Source organism: Delphinus delphis, chromosome X (genome assembly GCF_949987515.2).
Source record: "Delphinus delphis chromosome X, mDelDel1.2, whole genome shotgun sequence".
NCBI classification, from domain to species: Eukaryota; Metazoa; Chordata; class Mammalia; order Artiodactyla; family Delphinidae; genus Delphinus; species Delphinus delphis.
This window is the reverse complement of record NC_082704.1, coordinates 81,690,375-81,711,029: the sequence shown is the minus strand read 5'-3', so window position 1 is coordinate 81,711,029 and position 20,655 is coordinate 81,690,375. Positions and strand designations below refer to the sequence as shown.

The following is a 20,655-nucleotide window of genomic DNA, read 5'->3' as shown; positions in this document are numbered from 1 at the left end:
CCAAAGAGCCAGGTCCTGTCACCACCTGTGCCTTGGAAAAAACAATGTCTTCATTCATCAATAAAGAGGAAAAAGAACATATTTTACCCTTCTTCATTATTCAAAAAATATCAGAAAATCCAAGTCAATTTCTAGTTTCCTGCAACACCTTGATCAGGCCAAGCACAATGTATAAAAACATGGATGACCCATTCCCGAGATGCTGAGGCACCCACCATTCGCACCAGTGGCCCCCCTGCCTCCAAGCACATAGGACTTGGAGAAGTACAAAGGATACTGAGCAAGTTTCAGTGCACCAGGGATGTTTCTTTTTGTTCTACCCAGTCCCTGGCACATAAGTTTGCCAATAACAGGCTTCACTAAATGCTGGATGCACCAACAGAATCACTCCATGTGCACTGACATGCAAGCAAACAGGCTGTAATCTCTATCTCCCAAAAAACCCAACCAAACAAAAAATCCTCTTGTGACCCCTTCTGTCACTGCCCTGTTACTCTATTCCCCTGTATACCAAAACTCCTCAAAACAGAGTCATCCTTGAGTCCTTTCACAACTCCAATCCAATCTGTCAGCAAATCCTGTATCAATATACATTCAAAATCCAACCACTTCTCATCACCACTGACTCCAGTCCAAGTCACCATTGCCTAATTAGACCAGTGTTTCTCAAATATTCGGGCACATCAGAAACACCTGGAGGGCTTGTTAAGACAGATTCCTAGGCCTCATCTCCAGAGATCCTGATTTGGTAGATCTGGGGTGGGGCCCAGAAACGTGCATTTCTAACAAGGTTGTGAGTGATGCTGATGTTGCTGGTGCAGGGACCACATTTTAAGAAATAATGATCTACAGTGATCCCCAAACTCTCCCTGCTTCATCCCATACTCACCTTGAGTCTGTCCTCACAACAGCCAAAGCCTAAACCAGATCACAACTCTCCTTTGCTCAAAATCCTTCTATGGCTCCCATCCTATCTGGAGTGAAAACCAAGTTCTTACAATGGCCCATAGGACCCTATACCTGTGGTTCTCAAACTTTAGTGTGCATCAGAATCACCTGGAAGCCTTGTTAAACCATAGATTCCTGGGCCCCACCAGGAATTGGCAGGTCTGGGGTAGGACAATGGAATTTGCCTAACCAGTTTCCAGGTGATGCTGATCCTGCTGGTCCTACTTGGAGAACCACTGCCCTACATGATTTGCACCCCCACCCCCACCCCCCCAGCCCCTATCATCAGCTTCTACTACTCTCCCCTCACTCTGTCTAATAACACTGGTTCCTTTGCTATAAGGGGAATAGTAACATGTCAGGTGTGCTCCCCACTCAGTGATGCCTCTGTTTCCAAAAATATTTTCATTTAGCTCCCATAACTCAGTGCTGGGCATCATGCCTATCAGACCTGATCTGAATTTTCATAATACTCCTCTTGGATACTGACCACCCATCCTTTGGTACATGTTTGCCATCCCAAATTTCTTCTAGGTGGGTTGGGGCAAAACTCATGCTGCCCCACTGGTGAAGGAATTCTGATTCCTTCTGTTGTTCTGTATTCTGATTGTGATGGTTACATGAATCTACAAGTGTGATAAAATTGTATAGAACTAAATACACATACACACACACAAATGAGTGCATGTAAAACTGGTGAAATTGAAATAAGATTGGTGGATTGTACCAAGGTCAGTTTCTTGCTTTTGATATTGTACTGTAGTTATATAAGATATCACCATGGGGGAAACTGGGTAAAGGTACAAAGGCCCTCCACATACATTTTTTGCAACTTCCTATGAATCTATAATTATTAAAAAATAAAATTTATTTTTTTTAAATATGTCACTCCAAGAGACATCCTGTGAGCCCTGACAGAGCAGGCTGTCCTTCTGATACTTCTAACTCCACACCCTATAAGACTTTCTCCAGGGCAGGGATTCTGCAGCCCATACATTGTATCATAGTAAACCCTGAATATGAATGCTAGGCCTTCTCTTCCCTTTGCTACACACTCCTAAAGCTGTATAGCAGCTGCTTCAGCTGCTTCAAAAAGCGTGATGTCCATTTTAACCTGATTTCACTTTGAACAAAAATGTGGAGTGTGTGTGAGTTTATAAGCCTGATTTTCTCTATCTCCCACAACACCTTGAAAATGGCTTAACCTGAACAGTGCTTTATACTACCTATAGTATTATATCCTATAGCAAGAGTCCAAGGGACCCAGGTTTGACTTGTGGTTGAGCAACTAACTGGCTATGTAGCTCTGAGCAAGCTATTTAGCCTCATGAGAGAAAATAATAGCTCCAAAGAGCTATTTTAAAGATTAATTGGTCACTTCTGGTTCTGGAATAATGGAGTAAACACACTTCTCGCTATTACTCCCACTAAATACAGCTAAAAATCTTGGACATTAAAAAAAAAAAAGGTAAGACGACTCTGAAAGATGGAGAGAAGGCAGCCTGACTAGATGACAGCAGGATCTGAAATAGTGAGTGCCAACAGAGAGCAACTGGGGGAACCTGGACTTCCACTCCTACCTGGCAGTAAAGAAGTAGTACCCCCTTCCCCTGCCACTGAAGTGCAGTGTCTGAAGAGGCTCGCAAAAACATATGATATAATAATATCCAGAATCTCATAACATAATACCCAAAATATTCAAGATATAATGAAAATAATCACTCATCATATCAAGAACAAGAAAAATCACAACTTGAATGAGCAAAGAAAATCAATCTCAACAATGAGATGGCACAGATGTTGGAATTATCTGATAAGGATTTTAAAGGAGCAACCACAAAAATGCTTCAAAGAACAATTACAAACATGCCTGAAACAAATGAATAAATAAAAAGTGTTAGCAAAAAATAGAATCTCTGCAAAGAAATAGAAGATATAGAAAAGAACCAATGGCACTTCTAGAAAAAACTATAGTAACTTAAATGAAAACTCACTGCGTGGGCTCAAATAGCAGAATGTAGACAACAGAGAAAAAAAATAGTAAACCTGAAGATAGAACAATAGAAATTATCCAATCTGAACAACAGAAAGAAAACAGACTGAACTACGAACAACTATAAGTCAACAAATTGGACAACCTAGAAGAAATAGATAAATTCTTAGAAATATACAACCTGCCAAGACTGAATCGGGAAGAAATAGAAAATTTGAAGAGATGAGTTACTAGTAAGGAAACTGATTCGGTAATAAAAAAAAAAAAAAACACCCAACAAAGAGAAACCTAGGACCAGATGGCTTCACTGGTGAATCTTACCAAACATTTAAAGAAGAATTACCACCAATTTTTCTCAAACTCTTTAAAAAAATCAAAGACAAGGGAACACTCCAGAACTCATTTTATGAGGCCAGCATTACCCTGATACCAAAGCCAGATAAGGACACTACAAGAAAAGAAAACTACAGGCCAATATCCCTGATGAATACACATGGGAAAATTCTCAATAAAATACTAGCAAACTGAATTCAGCAGCACACTAAAGGGAACATTTCCCATGATCAAATGGGATTTATCCTTAAAATACAAAGCTGGTTCAACATAAGCAAATCAATAAAGGTGACACATCACATTAATAGAATGAAAGAAAAAAGTGATCTCAAAAGAAGATGCAGAAAAAACATCTGACAAAATTCAGCACTTATTCATGATTAAAAAAAACACTCAATGGGGTACAGAAGAAATGCACCTCAACATAATAAAGGCCATATATGACAAGCCTAGAGCTAACATCAGACTCAATGGTGAATGGTTGAAAGCTTTTCCTCTAAGATCAGGAACAAGACAAGGGTGCCCACTCTCACCACTTCTATTCAACAGAGTACTGGAAATCCCAGCCAGAGCAATCAGTCAAGGGGAAAAAAAGGCATCAGAATTGACAAGGAAGAAGGAAGAAGGAAAATTATCTCTATTTGCAGATGACATGATTTTATATATAGAAAATCCTAAAAATTCCATCCAAAAACTGTTAGAGCTAATCAATGAATTATGTAAAGTTGCAGGATAAAAAAATTAACATGCAAAAATCAATAGCATCTCTATACACTAAAAACACATTGTCTAAAAAAGAAATAAAGAAAACAATCCCATTTACAATAATGTCAAAAACTATAAAATATTTAGGAATAAATTTAACCAAGAAGGTGAAAGATCTCTACACTGAAAACTACAAGACATCAATGAAAGAAACTGAGGAAAACACAAAGAAATGGAAAGATATCCTGTGTTCATGGATCGGAAGAATCAATACTGTTAAAATGTCGACACTACCCAAAGCCATCTATAGATTCAAAACAATCCTTATCAAGATTCCAACAGTATTTTTTTACAAAAGTAGAAAAAACAATCTTCAAATTCATATGGAATCACAAGGGATCCAGAATAGCCAAAGCAATCCTGATAAAGAAGAAGAAAGTGGGAAACATCACATTTCCTGATTTCAAACTGTATTATAAAGCTACAGTAATCAAAACAGAATGGTACTGGCATAAATACAGACACATAGACCAATGGAACAGTATCGAGAGCCCAGAAATAAACCCATGCATACACAGTCAAATAATATTTGACAAGGGAGCCAAGAACACTCAGTGGAGAAAAGACAGTCTCTTCAGTGAATGGTGCTGGGAAAACTGGATATTCACATGTAAAAGAATGAAAACAGACCCCTGACTTACACAACTCACAAAAATTAACTCAAAATGGATTAAAGAGTTAAATGTAAGACCTGAAACCATGAAACTTCTAGAAGAAAACATAGGAAAAAAGCTCCTTAACATGCATCTTGGCAATGATATTTTGGATATGACATCTAAAGCACAAAGTGACAAAATCAAAAATAAATTAAAAATTTAGTTTGACCACATCAAACTAAAGTTTCTGCACAGCAAAAAAGAAAGAAATCATCAAAATAAAAAGGTAACCTATGGAATAGGAGAATATACTTGCAAATCATATGTTAAATAAGAGGTTAATATTCAGAATAAATGAAGAACTCATACAGCCCAATAGCAAAAAAAAAAAAAAAAAGTCTGGTTATAAGTGGGCAGACTAACTGAATAGGTATTTTTACAAAGAAGACATACAAATGGCCAACAGGTACATGAAAAGGTGCTCAACATCACTAATCATCAAGGAGATGCAAACCTAAACCACAATGAGATATCATCTCACACCCATTATAATGCCTTATCAAAAAGACAAGGGATAACAAATGTTGGTGAGGACACGGAGAAAAGGGAACCTTTGTGCACTGCTGGGATTGCAAACTGGTGCAGCCACTTACAGTATGGAAATTCCTCAAAAAATTAAAAATATAACTATCATATGATCCAGCAATTCCACTTCTAGGTATCTATCTGAAAGAAACAAAAACTGTGTTAAAGAGATACCTGCACCTCCATATCCACTGCAGACTTATTTATAATAACTGAACCATGGAAACAACCTAAATGTCCATCAAAAGATGAATGGATAAAAAAATGTAATATATGTATATATAAATACACCCCCCCCCCCACACACACACACACACAATGGAGTACTATTCAGTCATAAAAAAGAAGAAAATCCTGACATTTGCAACAACACGGACAGCCCTTGAAGGCATTATGCTAAGTGAAGTAAGTCAGACAAAGGCAAATATTCTATGATCTCACTTACATGTGAAATCTAAAAAAACAAAACCCAAACTCATAGAAAAAGTGAGATTTGTGGTTACCCTCCAGAGGTGGGGGTGGGGTGGGAGAAGTGGATGAAGGTGGTCAAAAGGTACAAACTTCCACTTATAAGACATATAAGTACTGAGGATGTAATGGACAACATGATGACTACTGCCCTATAGTTTGTTTATTTTGTTTTGTTTTGTTTTCAGTACGGGGCCTCTCACTGTTGTGGCCTCTCCCATCGCGAAGCACGGGCTCCGGACGCGCAGGCTCAGCGGCCATGGCTCACAGGCCCAGCCGCTCCGCGGCATGTGGGATCTTCCCGGACCGGGGCACAAATCTGTGTCCCCTGCATCGGCAGGTGGACTCTCAACCACTGCGCCACCAGGGAAGCCCACTGCTGTATAGTATATTTGAAAATTGCTAAGAGTAAATCCTAAAACTTCTCGTCACAAGCAAAAAAACTTATTTTTCTTTCTTTCTCTCTTATTTGTACCTATATGGGATGATGGATGTTAACTAAACTTATTGTGGTAATCATTTCACAATATATGTATATGTAATTCAAGTCATTATACTCTATACCTTAAACTTAAACAGTACTATATGTCAATTATATCTCAATAAAACTGAAGGAAAATAGATTGAAAAAAAATGAACAGCGCTTCAGCAACAAAGAAATCCACACTGAGAAACAGCAATAATCAGGAAATTCCCTGGTGGTCCAGTAGTTAGGACTCAGAGCTTTCATTGCTGTGGCCCAGGTTCAATCCCTGGTTGGGGAACTAAGATCCCACAAGCCATGCAGTGTGGCCCCCAAAAAATAGCATAATCAAAATCCTGAACACCAAAGACAAAGGAAAGATCTTGCTATCAGTGAGAAAAATGACATTTCCCAAAGGAAAACACCAATTTAAATGACACAGGATCTCTCATCAGAAACCATGGTGGCCAAAAGGAAGTAGCACAAGTTTTCAAGGACTGAAAGAACTGGAAACACAGAATCTGATATTAAATGAAAAGACCCTTCAGGAATTCAAGGGGAAATCAAGACATTCTCATATGAAGGAAAACAACTAAGAGTATTTGTTGCCAGTAGACCAATTCTAAAAGCATGGCTAAAGGAAGTTCTTTAAACAGAAAGGAAATGATAAAAGAAGGACTCTTAGGAACACTAGGAAGTAAGCAAGAACAAGGGAAAGAGTGAAAATATGGGTACATACAATATACTTTCCTTCTCCTCGAGTTTTCTAAATCATGTTTGAGAGTTGAAGCAAAAATTGTAACACTATATGATATGGTTCTCAATGTATGTAGGTGAAATACTTAAGATAATTATAGCAGGGGAGCGTAAATTTAAAGGAAAGCAAGGTTTCTACTCTTCACTCAAACTGGTAAAATGTCAATACCAGTTGATTACACTCAAAAACATTATAGATAAATCAAAATGGAATTCTTGAAAAGATTTAAGTAACCCAAAGGAACGCAGAAGAAAGAAAACAGAATGAACAGAGGGAACAAACAGAAAACAAAAAAATAAAATGACTAACTTATGCCCTAACATATCAATAACTGCATTAGGTATATATGGTCAAAATATACCAATTAAAAGATATTGGCAGCTTGAGAACGAAAAATGGAGCTGGAGGAATCAGGCTCCCTGACTTCAGACTATACTACAAAGCTACAGTAATCAAGACACTATGGTACTGGCACAAAAACAGAAATATAGATCAATGGAACAGGATAGAACGCCCAGAGATAAACCCACGTACATATGGTCACCTTATCTTTGATAAAGGAGGCAGAAATGTACAGTGGAGAAAGGACAGCCTCTTCAATAAGTGGTGCTGGGAAAACTGGACAGGTACATGTAAAAGTATGAGGTTAGAACACTCCCTAACACCATACACAAAAATAAGCTCAAAATGGATTAAAGACCTAAATGTAAGGCCAGAAACTATCAAACTCTTAGAGGAAAACATAGGCAGAACACTCTATGACATAAATCACAGCAAGATCCTTTTTGACCCACCTCCTAGAGAAATGGAAATAAAAACAAATATAAACAAATGGGACCTAATGAAACTTCAAAGCTTTTGCACAGCAAAGGAAACCATAAACAAGACCAAAAGAAACCCTCAGAATGGGAGAAAATAATTGCAAATGAAGCAACTGACAAAGGATTAATCTCCAAAACTTACAAGCAGCTCATGCAGCTCAATAACAAAAAAACAAACCCAATCCAAAAATGGGCAGAAAACCTAAATAGACATTTCTCCAAAGAAGATATACAGACTGCCAACAAACACATGAAAGAATGCTCAACATCGTTAATCATTAGAGAAATGCAAATCAAAACTACAATGTGATATCATCTCACACCAGTCAGAATGGCCGTCATCAAAAAATCTAGAAACAATAAATGCTGGAGAGGGTTTGGAGAAAAGGGAACACTCTTGCACTGCTGGTGGGAATGTGAATTGGTTCAGCCACTATGGAGAACAGTATGCAGGTTCCTTAAAAAACTACAAATAGAACTACCATATGACCCAGCAATCCCACTACTGGGCATATACCCTGAGAAAACCAAAATTCAAAAAGAGTCATGTACCAAAATGTTCATTGCAGCTCTATTTACAATAGCCCGGAGATGGAAACAACCTAAGTGCCCATCATCGGATGAATGGATAAAGAAGACGTGGCACATATATACAATGGAATATTACTCAGCCATAAAAAGAAACGAAATTGAGCTATTTATAATGAGGTGGATAGACCTAGAGTCTGTCATACAGAGTAAAGTAAGTCATAAAGAAAAAGACAAATATCGTATGCTAACACATATATATGGAATTTAAGAGAAAAAAATGTCATGAAGAACCTAGGGGTAAGGCAGGAATAAAGACGCAGACCTACTAGAGAACGGACTTGAGGTTATGGGGAGGGGGAAGGGTGAGCTGTGACAAAGTGAGAGAGTGGCATGGACATATATACACTACCAAACGTAAAATAGATAGCTAGTGGGAAGCAGCCGCATAGCACAGGGAGATCAACTCGGTGCTTTGTGACCACCTAGAGGGGTGGGATAGGGAGGGTGGGAGGAAGGGAGACACAAGAGGGAAGAGATATGGGAACGTATGTATATGTATAACTGATTCACTTTGTTGTAAAGCAGAAACTAACACACCAGTGTAAAGCAATTATACTCCAATAAAGATGTAAAAAAAAAAAAGATTGGCAGAGTGGACAAAAATAATTCTGAACTATATGCTGCCTACAAGAAACTCACTTCATATATAATGACATCAGTTGAAAGTAAAGGGATAGAAAAAGATACCAGGCAACCTTTAATCAAAAGAAAGCAGGAGTGGCTATATTAATGGCTATATTAATATCCTATAAAGTGGACTTCCACGCAAAGAAAATTACCAGAGACAGAGAAGGACATTACATAATAATTAAAGGGTCAATCCACCAAGACACATTAATCCCCAATGCATCTGCATTCAAACAACAAAGCTGCAAGATGTGAGGCAAATGATAGAACTGAAAGGAAGAATTAAAAATTGACAATTTTAGCTGGACACTTCAACACCTCCTTCTCAACAACGAACTGAACAACTATACAGAAAATCAGCAAAGAGAGAATTCAGCAACACCATCAACCAACAGGAGTAAATCAACATTTACAGAAAACTCCTCCCAACATCAGCAGGATATACATTCTTTTCAAGTGACCATGGAACATGTACTAAGACAGACCATATCCTGGGCCATAAAACAAACACCAGTAAATCTAAAGGAACTGAAATTGTATAGAGTATATTCTCTGACCGCTATGGAAACAAACCAGAAATCAATAACAGAATGATAACAGGAAAATCTGCAAACACTTGGAAAGTAAACAACATACTTCTATATAATTCATAGGTCAAATGTGAAGTCTCTAAGCAAATTAAAAATTATATTGAACTACATGAAAAAGAAAACATATCAAAATTTGTGGGACACAGCTAAATCAGTACTAAGAAGGAAACCGATAGCACTAAATGCTTATATTAGAATACAGGAAAAGTCTCAAATCAGTAAACTAAGCTCCCACCTCAAGACATTAAGAGGAGCAAAATGAACCCAAAGCAAGCAGAAGGAAGGTAATAATAAAGTGCAGAAATCAGTGAAATTGAAAACAGAAAGACAATAGGGAAATTCAATGAAACAAAAAGCTTCCTCTTTGAAAAGATCAATAAAACTGACAAATCTCTAGCAAGTCTGACAAAGAAAAAAAGAGAGAAGAGACAAATTTTCAACATCAGGAATGAAATGAGATGTCACCACAGAGCCAGCCTGCAGCCATCAAAAGGATAATAAGGGAATACTATGAAAAATTCTACACACTTAAATTTGACAACTTAGAAGAAATAGATCAATTCCTTAGAAAGCAGAAACTACCACAACATATCCAATACAAAATACGTAATTTAAATAGTCCTATAACTATTAAATGAACTGAATTCATAATTTTAAAACTCAAAAAAAGGTTAAAGATAATTAAGCAAAGTGTTTAGCATAGTGACTAGCAGACTAGCTAGTGCTCAATAAACAAGGGCCACTACCATTTTATTTAAATCATCACAACCACTCTTGGGGAAATTGAGGCTTCACAGAGATGAAATCCTTTGCTAAAAAGTAACAGAGTCAGAATTTGAACCCAGATCTGAAGCCAGTGCCATTTCCTCTAGAGTTTAGAGTCCACACCACAGCCACCACCTAGGGGATATGCCAACCAATACTTCCTTTATAGATAGGAAAACTGTAGAGATTTTGCCAAAGCCCCAGACATCAATAAATGCTTGCCAACTAACTTCCTCCACCAGTGTACAGCAATGTTTCTCAAAAGTTAGGGTACATCAGAATCTACCTGCTTGTTAAAATATAGATTGCCAGGTCCCAACCCAAGAATTTGCATTTTTAACAAATTCCCAGTTAATGAACCACATTTTGAGAACAACAGTGTACAGTAATGATATGTTAGCCCACCCATCCCCCAATATCAGAAGCTGTCACACTCTACAGAAAGGGAAGGAACTGAGACAGAATAATGCTCTAAATCAGTGGCTCTGAGAGTAGCCTCCGCTCACATACTGAATCAGAAACCCTGCAAGTGGAGCCTACCTATCTCATCTTTTAAGAGGTCTTCCAAGTAATTCTGATACACCCTAAAGTTTGAGAACCACTGCTCTACAAATCAAAATGCTCTTCAAAATCCAGTCCTTTACAATAGAGGAATGGAGCTATACCATTTTTTTCCCACTTTTGAGAACCTGGGCTCTGGAGCCAGATAATTCTAAGTTCAAATCCAGACTCAGAAAGTAACTTAACCTCCATGAGATCCAGATTCTCACCAGCAAAATGGAATAGTCACCTTCCTTGCTATAACCTTACCAGGAAGTAACATGGCATTACTAATCCCCAACTGGACTTTAAGAAATCTGGCCTATGGAAGTCATCAGAGATGTGAACAGATTTATATCATCTATAGGCATTTGTGGGCTTAACTATTGTGAACAACCGTGAAAAGTCCACGATATTTAGTAATTTTCAATTATGCTAAAGTACAGACTTAACTAGAGCACTATGAGCCTGGTGTGTGTCTGTGTGTGTGTGTGTGTGTGTGTGTGTGTGCGCGCACGTGCGCACGCACGCAATGCACTGAGTAAGCAAGAACAGCCACCCACCAAGGACCTGATTCTCAGCTGGCTTCCTTATTCTCTGGCAGCCCATAGAGAAAAGCATGATAAGAGATAAAAGCTTGGTCACTTTCACAGGAAAAACAATTAAGGCAGTTAACTTATGTCAGGGTGTGCACAGAAACACAGGACTCACCACAGAAATGTGATTAAGGAGGGGCCTGGCCCATAAATCCATTTCCATATTTGTAAATTTGGAATTCTTAAAGGCCTCAGTGGTGTTCCTTGTAAGTGTCAAGTCTCTACTATGCAAAGATGTTCACCGCAATGTTTTCTTTTGTTTCAACAAGCACCCAAATAAAAATGCAAAACATTTCCAGAACCCCCAAAGTTTCCCTCACATCATAGTATTATTTATAATATAAAAAAGTAGAAATAACCTAAGTATCCAACCTCAGAGGAAATGACCAAGTAACTGATGATACAGATATATGATGGGATATCAGAAATCAGATCAATATTTAATGACCTTAACTTTATAATGTTAAGTAGGAATAAAAATCACGTTACAAAATGGTACTTATAATACAATCCCATGTTGTAAAATATATGTTTATATTCTAAGTCAAATGATGGGAGTTAATGCAACAAAAAAATTAAACAGTAGATTGTCCTGGATAGTAGGCTCACGGATGATTTTTATTTCCTTCTTTATTCTTTTTCTGTATGTTCTACAATGAGCATGTCTCACTTACATAGTCAGGGAAATTTTTTTATTATTATTTAAAAAAGAAATACCTAACTTTCAGGCTTGGATGTGGATTAGATGAGATAAATGTATGCCAAGTCTCTGTCATGGGGCCTGGAACACAGTAAGTACTCAGGAAGCATTCATTCCTGTTTCCTGTTCCCAGACTGCAGAGTTAGGGTCTCTGTATTGTGGTAGGAGTTCACTTTCCAGGTTTAAACCTACACAATCCAAAGCAAGGGCCACAGGCAATAGCTTTTTTCAAGACAACTCATTCATTTGTTCATTCAAAAATGTACTCAGGGGGCTTCCCTGGTGGCGCAGTGGTTGAGAGTCCGTCTGCCAATGCAGGGGACACGGGTTCGTGCCCCGGTCCGGGAAGATCCTACATGCCGCGGAGAGGCTAGGCCCGTGAGCCATGGCTGCTGAGCCTGCGCGTCCGGAGCCTGTGCTCCGCAACAGGAGAGGCCACAACAGTGAGAGGCCCGCGTACCGCAAAAAAAAAAAAAAAAAAAAAAAAAAATGTACTCAGAATCTATTATACGTTTAGCATTGAACTAGGTTCTGAGGATACCAAACATGAAAAGCTGACATCTCTGCCCTCAGGCAGCTCTTGCTAATGAGTGACACAGACGTATTTATAACTATGATATGATGAAATAATCACTTTCAATAAGGATGTACACAAAGTGCCATGGGAACATGACACACAGTAATACTCAACAAAGATCAGCTGAATATGAATTTGGACGTGCTGCACAGGGCAGTCCCTGCTAAGAGCAGAATTTTAGCAGCACCAACACCTTCAGTTTGGTCTTGGGTGTGATAGCAGGAACAGCTCCTTTGGAGGGGACTAATGATAACTGAAAATTCTAGAATCTAACAACATGCAACAGGAGGAGGACGCCATACACTGTTTTGTTGTACTCTAATGTACAAATCCCTCTCATGGTTTTCTTTCCAGAGCTGGGATATAAGTCTCAATAATGGGATAATATTACAGGTTTATTCCACACACTAACCTCTCTGGAATCCTGGGTGACAGGTGCTTATGTGCACACATGTTTAGCTGGAGGGAATTCATTAGTGGTTTTACTCCTACTGTTTTACCCAACATCTCCTCTGCTTAATTCAATTTAGCTGGATGGTTCTTCAGATAAATACTGTAGAAATAAAATACTATTGCATTTCTGTCTCCATTTACTGAGTGCATGCAAAATGCTTTAAGTAAACAGGAAGGATGTATTAGATATACTTCATGGGTGAAAACAGAGGCTCAGAGAGGCAAAGCAACTTGCCCAAGGTCACTCTGATAATAAGTTGCAAAACCACAACTCAAATCCATGTTTGTTGGACTCAAATATCTCAAAAATGCAGTACCATCTCCCCCAAAGCCAGCATCTGAGGCAAAACAAAATTGCCAGAATACAAAAATGATACATTCTTTGTGGCTGGAAAGAAAATATTTTTCTAAGGGAAAAAAAACAAAGAAACAGAAGAAGGGTACAAAGAAGAAATACATATGGGAAAAGAAAAAAGAGGAGAAACCAGAGGCCAATGTCAGCTAGGCCCTAGTCTGCAAGGAAGGACGTAAGAATCTGGGTCTGGGAGATGGGTTGGTGTTAACTGTCTGCAAGAGAGGGGAAATAAGTTTCTGAGCAGGAACCTGAACCAGAGTTGAGAAAGGAGCAAGTGAGCACCTGGTCTCTACACCCTGTCCAGCGTGCCCTGCCCTCCTTACCTGCCATGAAACCAGTCCTGGCACATGTCACACTCGATCATGAAGCGGGTGACATCGTAAGGCAGCCGACAGAGGCAATACACCGGTACCGAGGCCATCTTCGCCTGGCCTTGGAGCGTTCTGCGGTGGGCCAGGTTCTCAGCGTCAAAGGGAGCGGGAGGCGGCAGCACGCGTTCTCTCTGGACGAAGGCTGGGCACAAACAACACTTTTTACAGAGTGAATCAGGTCCCTCAGCTCACAAATGGGCAGTTACCGCTGCCGGGATGCAACACAGCTGGTGCGGCTGTAGGGGGCAATCGGAGAAAGTCCACCGGCCGCCAGAATTTCTTTAACAAATAAAGAACGGCGCTCTGCCGTCGAGGCTTTTTTTCCCTCCTTACCTCCTCCAGCCCCCAGGGTCAGTGATAACTTCTTTCCGGGTTTCAGGGAAAGATCTGATGCCTTTTCAGGAAGGTTCTTTAATCCCTCACTGCACCCTCTCCTTGTTAGCAACCTTGTTTCCCAGGGCTCTCAATATTTATTATGACACAAAGCATAGCCTAGAGGATGAGGCTGGGGGTACCTCAGAAAAAGCCACTTCTCTCACCCCCAAAATAGACGCAACTAGAGAGAGATGAGGGATCCTTGTAAGTCCTCAGATTACTCGACAATTACCTCGATGTCTTCAGCAACGAGGCAGACAAGACTAGGCGCCCAACTCAAATCACAGTTCTGGGGTTCTGTTGTGAGAGTTTAAATGATCTGCTCCTTCACTCTCAAAATCATTCCATCCCCGACCAATCGGGAGTCTCATGACCCCAACAACTGAAATAAATCTCAACCTCAAAACTGATCAGCTCACCCTCTACTTCAAAGACGACAGGGTTCTTATTGCACCCCCAAAACTCGAAAGGATCGCTTCAAAATCCCTGAAACTGACTAGAATTTCCTCACACTCCTGCAACCAAGCCAGGATTTTCCTCCCACAGCTCTTAAACTGGCAGGTATCTCCTCACAGCCCCCTCAAACTGACCAAGACTCCCCTGTCCCCCAAAACTGACAGGGATCTCGTCACAGATCCCAAGAGTGACAGGAATATCCTTGCAGCCCCCGAAACTTACGAGAATCTCTTCACGCCTCCCAAACTGACAGGAACCTCCTCACGCCCCAAACCTGACAAGAACGTATTCGGTCCGGAACCCTACAGGGACCTCCTCATCTGCAAAGCCGCAGGGATTCCTCACGCCCGCTGAGCTCAGTTCCACCGAAGCGCCGGCGGCCGGGCTCGCTCCGGAGCTGCTCAGCGCCTCGCTCAGCGAAGGTTCGGCCAGCAGTTCCGGCCCCACAGGCGACGCGCACCGAATTCTGGGATCGTCACGGCAACGCAGCGAACCTCTCTCGCCTTACACTCGAGCCACCCGCTGGGTCGCGCGGCCCTGGTCGCGCGGCCCTGGCCGCCCTGCGGTTGCTTCAGGGCAATTTTCTCCACAGCTCTGCCCCAGGCCCGGCTGTTAGGGCCTACTGGAGCCCGCGGCTCGGGCCTAGTCCGGCGGCCGCCTGACGAACAGGCAAGCGGCGGCGTCGCTGGGCTGGCAGGAGATCGCCGCGAGCAAACCAACGAGGAAGGAGATGAACCGGCGGCCCGGTTGGAGAAAAACAGCCCGAAAAATCGCCGGGAGAAGCCCGGTGGCGGTGATAGGCAATTCAGAGTAGTCAATAAAGTTTATTCAAAACAACGAGGAAGTTGAGGCGGAGAGGGGAGGAGAAATACGGGGTAAACAGCTACCATGTTGAGAGTGGCGGTGCCGCCGCGGGTAGGCGACCCGACCGCCATCTTATGAAGGCCGGACACGCGAGGTAACCGCGGCACAGGCGGGGAAGGGCGGGCCCCGGCTCCCGCGTGACGCCATCGGGGGCGGAGCGTCACCTTGAGAAAGGGGGCGGGGCTCGGCCACCTTTGGACCCGCTCGACTCCCCAGGTACCCAATCGACGCTGAGAACCCGGAACCGAAAGGCGGGGAGGCCGCCATCTTAGGCGAGGCAGGCGCTTGGCTCCATTTTGAGTGGGGCCAGAGCCTTCCCCGCCTTCGCCTTTCCCCTACTCCGGGCGAGCAGGGAGTTAAGCACCCGCCCCCCACCAACATCAGTGACACACTGTAACTCATTCTCTCCCCTCCTCCCCAGACACACACACCCTACACACACACACCCTACACACACACACACACACACACACACACACACACACACCCTCCCCTCACACACACATACACACACACACTCCCACCCCTCATACACACACCCTCTCCTCACACATACACACCCTCCCTTCACACACACTCCCTCCCCTCACACACACACACACACACTCCCCTCACACACACATACACTCCCACCCCTCATACACACACCCTCTCCTCACACATACACACCCTCCCTTCACACACACTCCCTCCCCTCACACACACACACACACACTCCCCTCACACACACATACACTCCCACCCCTCATACACACACCCTCTCCTCACACATACACACCCTCCCTTCACACAGACTCCCTACACACACACACACACACACACACACACACACACACACACACACACACACACACACACACACACACACACACACACACACACACACACACACACACACACACACACACACCCCTCCCCTCCTCCCCGCCAGCTTTATCCTCTTACGAGAGGAGGTGAACTCTTTGACTGTGCTCCGCAAACTTAATAGGTGGCGGCGGGGGGGCGGGCCTTTGGCCCGGTTGGAGGCGGGGCTAGTACTCACAGGTTCCCGTTCATTGAGCACCTTCAGCTGGCCAGCCTCTTTCATACGGTCTCCGGGTCGTTTACTCTTCACCCTGCAAGGGAAGCTCTGTTATTATCCCAGCGAGAGGAAACGCGCTTAGGGAAGCCAAATGGCTTAAGTTTCAGAGCCGGGAAGTTGTTGAACCTTGCACCCTCTGCTATCCCCCCACCCCCGCGTCCTTCCCTGGGTCCCTTGATCGTAATTCCTCCGTAAATCCTCTGTCCCCAGCTCCCTCTGAAATCTCTCTTCTTTGACCCCACCCCAGTTCAGTTTAGTTCAGTTCAAATACAGTTCAAGGATTTCCATGCACCTGTCCCACGATTTTCTGACTACAGCCTGAGGGTGGGGTGGGAGAAGAGGTTGAATGAGTGGAACTCCACACACATGCTTCAAGGTGGCGCTGGTTTTCTCAGACATTCTAGAATATTCTCTAGGAATACTCTTACTATTTCATTTTCTTAGGGTCCAACTGCTTTAGAAAAGGAAATGTGTGTGTGCACACCAGTTTCCTAAGTGATGGTGGGTTAGGCCCTGGGGATACAATGATGAAAAAGAGGAACTCTGCGGTGGGAGATTGCCAGCCAGTGCAGGAGACAAACTTGCAGGTAAACAGTTGGAATACAGCATCTAGTAAGCACACAGATACCTCTTGCAAAGTTCAGAATGAGGCTAAGAAAGTGCCTCAGAAGCTGCTTGCTGCTGTCAAGGAAGATTTCAGAGAGACTTGGAGGGTATATAAAAGTTCACTAAATTAACAAGAACGTTGTATATAAAGTGTAAGGCCAACTGGCCCGAGGCAGGGGAACACAATCAGATTCACAGGTTGCATCAGACCGAAACTCTCCGGACCACCCAGCTCCAGAAACTGACCTGGAGACTTTCCGGACCACCCAGTTCCAGGAACTGACCTGGGGACTTTCCACCCGGCCCAGCCTTCCCGCCTTTCGAGGGGCGGGACTAACGGTCCCCCAGGATACCCGAAAAGACCACCAAATAAGGAATACCCTGCGCCCTCCCAGATTCACCACACCCCTTTCCCTTCTTCCCCTATAAAATCTTGCCCAACCCTCGCCCGGGTGCGACTTCTCTGGCCCCTTTCTCTCGGCCCAGTGAACCTCGCCCGGGAGCGCTCCCTAATAAAGCTCACTTGAAGCTTTCCTGTTTCCCGGTGCCGAAACCCGGGAGGGGTACCCAGCCCCACAAATTACCGCGGGGCCACCCCTCCCGACCGGGGACCTCTGCTCACCCACCCGATCCGGCAGAAGCAGGGTAAGTCCCTCCTTCGTTCCCCTCGACCCCCGGGGTCCCTACCCACCGGACTCCCTGTCCTTAACCGCGGCCGCGTCAGGGACTCCTCCGTCTTCCCTCCGAGCCTCGGGCGATTGTGGAGACGTCCCAACCGTCTGACTGCTCTCCGATCCGCCGTGACCAGAGATTGAGACCAGAGACATCTCTCTCTTTCTCTGTTCAACCAGGGACAAACCGGAGGTCATGGGGACCTCAGAATTCAAACCAGATCCTAAGACGCCCCTGGGGTGTCTCCTGGCCAACTTTACAAAACTCGGCTTTTCTCAAGATCTCCGCCGCAGGCGGCTCAAATTTTATTCCACCGAGGCCTGGCCACTGTACCCTCTAGACAATCAATCTAAATGGCCTCCTGAAGGGACTTTCGATTTCAACATCCTCCGCGATTTAGATAACTACTGCCACAGGACGGGTAAATGGTCCGAGGTCCCCTACGTCCAGGCCTTCTGGTATTTACGCTCCCGCCCTTCCCTCTGCATCAATTGTTCCACTTCCCAGATCCTTGCCAAACAGACATCTCCTACATCCAAGCCCCTAATTTCCTTTGACGATGACCCCCCCTCCACTAGCCGACCCACCCGAATCTCTCGCCTCTCCCCTCTCCAGAGCTCCTCTCCAACCTCCACCCTACCCTGAGGCGGTCCCTCCTCCTCCCGAACCCGCTCTGGCCCCTCCAACCGTTCCCCCACCTCCCTCGACGGTTTCTCCTCCCACGCCCCTTGCTTCGCCAATTAGTGCACATACACGCTCTCACGACTCCCAAGATTCAAATCTTCTCTGCCCTCTGAGGGAGGTAGCAGGAGCGGAAGGATTAGTTAGAGTTCATGTTCCCTTTTCTCTCCAAGATCTCTCTCAAATAGAAAAGCGATTAGGCTCCTTTTCTGCCGACTCTTCCCGCTACATCAAAGAATTTCGCTACCTCTCTCAAGCTTACGATCTAACCTGGCACGATATCTTTGTGATCCTATCTTCTACTCTGACCCCTGACGAGAGGGAAAGAATTCAAACTGCTGCCCGAAACCATGCAGATCATGTTCACCTTACCGACAACTCCATGCCTGTCGGAGCGACTGCCGTACCCGGCACCGATCCAGGCTGGACTTATCAGGATGGCCAAGATGGCCGTCGTAAACGCGACCTCATGATCCAATGCCTTCTGGGTGGCATGCGGGCTGCCGCTCATAAGGTAGTCAATTTTGAAAAACTAAAAGAGATAACCCAAGAACCTAATGAAAATCCAGCTATCTTTCTCAATCGCCTTACAGAGGCCTTAACTCTCTACACCCGGCTGGATCCCGACACCCCGGCAGGGGCAGCGGTCCTAGCCACCCATTTTATCACCCAATCAGCCCCGGACATCCAAAAGAAATTAAAACGGGCAGAAGACGGCCCTCAAACCCCTATTCGAGATCTGGTAAAAATGGCCTTTAAAGTCTGTAATGGTCGTGAGGATTTAGCAGAATCCAGCCGACAGGCTCGGATGCACCAGAAGGTGGCCCTCCAAACCCAAGCTCTTGTAGCCGCCCTAAGGCCGGCCATCTCCCATGGACCACAGCATCCACGGGGTCCGCAAAGGGCAACCCCGCCGGGGGCCTGCTTCAAATGCGGAAAAGAAGGCCACTGGGCTCGCCAATGTCCCAATCCCCGACCTCCTTCTAAGCCCTGGCCCAGCTGCGGGCTAACGGGCCACTGGAAGAGTGACTGCCCTACAACTGGCCCTCCCTCAGCGTTTCCACACAGGGGGCAGGCCGACCCAACGGCATTACCACTCGAACTGCTGGGATTGGCTGATGACTGACGGCGCCTGGACTCGAAGACCCCCATCACCCTCGCCGAGCCCAGGGTAACACTACAGGTAGCGGGTAAGTCCATCTCATTTCTGGTGGACACGGGGGCTACCTATTCGGTCCTGCCTACCTATTCCGGGCCAGTTTCTCCTTCCCAGATCTCGGTCATGGGTATTGATGGCAAACCATCCTTCCCACTCCAGACCGGTCCACTCCCATGTCATATCGAAGGACTCCCTTTTACTCATTCCTTCTTAGTCATACCATCCTGCCCAGTTCCCTTGCTAGGCCGAGATGTCCTTTTCCACTTAGGGGCCTCCCTCCAGCTGGTTAGACTTGACCCTAAGGTCCCCTCCTCCCAACTCCTGCTTCCTCTTCTCGGCCTGTCTCTAGAACCCTCCCCCTCCTATCCCCCTCTTCCAATCACACCGAACCCAATCAATCCCCAAGTCTGGGATACTTCTAAGCCCATAATAGCAACACACCATTCCCCCGTCCTCATCCGCCTAAAGGACCCCTCCAAATTTCCATCAAGGCCCCAATTTCCCATCTCTGAGACTCACCTTAGGGGCCTACAACCTATTATCACCAGACTCCTAAACCAGGGACTCCTTATCCCCACTGACTCTCCCTGCAACACCCCCATCCTGCCTGTCCGCAAGGCCTCTGGGGATTATCGCCTGGTCCAGGACCTCCGACTAATCAATGAGGCCATAATTCCCCTCCACCCAGTAGTACCAAACCCATACACCTTGCTCTCCCATATCCCCCCATCCACAACCCACTTTACGGTTCTGGATCTCAAAGATGCCTTTTTCGCTATCCCCCTACATCCCAACTCCTATTTCCTCTTCGCCTTTACCTGGACGGATCCGGATACTCATACTTCCAGTCAGCTCACCTGGACAGTT

General features: G+C 44.1%; 1 protein-coding gene across 4 annotated transcripts in view; it reads right to left on the bottom strand.

Moving 5' to 3' along the window:
• The window catches only part of PHF8 (PHD finger protein 8), a 96,246-nt gene extending 79,525 nt beyond the window's left edge, over nucleotides 1-16,721 (bottom strand). For 3 of the 4 annotated variants that reach the window (XM_060002128.1, XM_060002130.1, XM_060002131.1), the window contains exons 1-2: nucleotides 14,948-15,612; nucleotides 13,847-14,036 (exon numbers count right to left, since the gene is read on the bottom strand). In XM_060002128.1, coding sequence (XP_059858111.1) covers nucleotides 13,847-13,944 — 98 coding nt within the window. In that variant the 5' untranslated portion in view covers nucleotides 13,945-14,036; nucleotides 14,948-15,612. Of the gene's footprint in view, nucleotides 1-13,846; nucleotides 14,037-14,947; nucleotides 15,613-16,631 lie in introns of those variants that run through there. The other variant, XM_060002129.1, reaches the window with a different exon arrangement.
• Nucleotides 16,722-20,655: the final 3,934 nt, after the last annotated feature.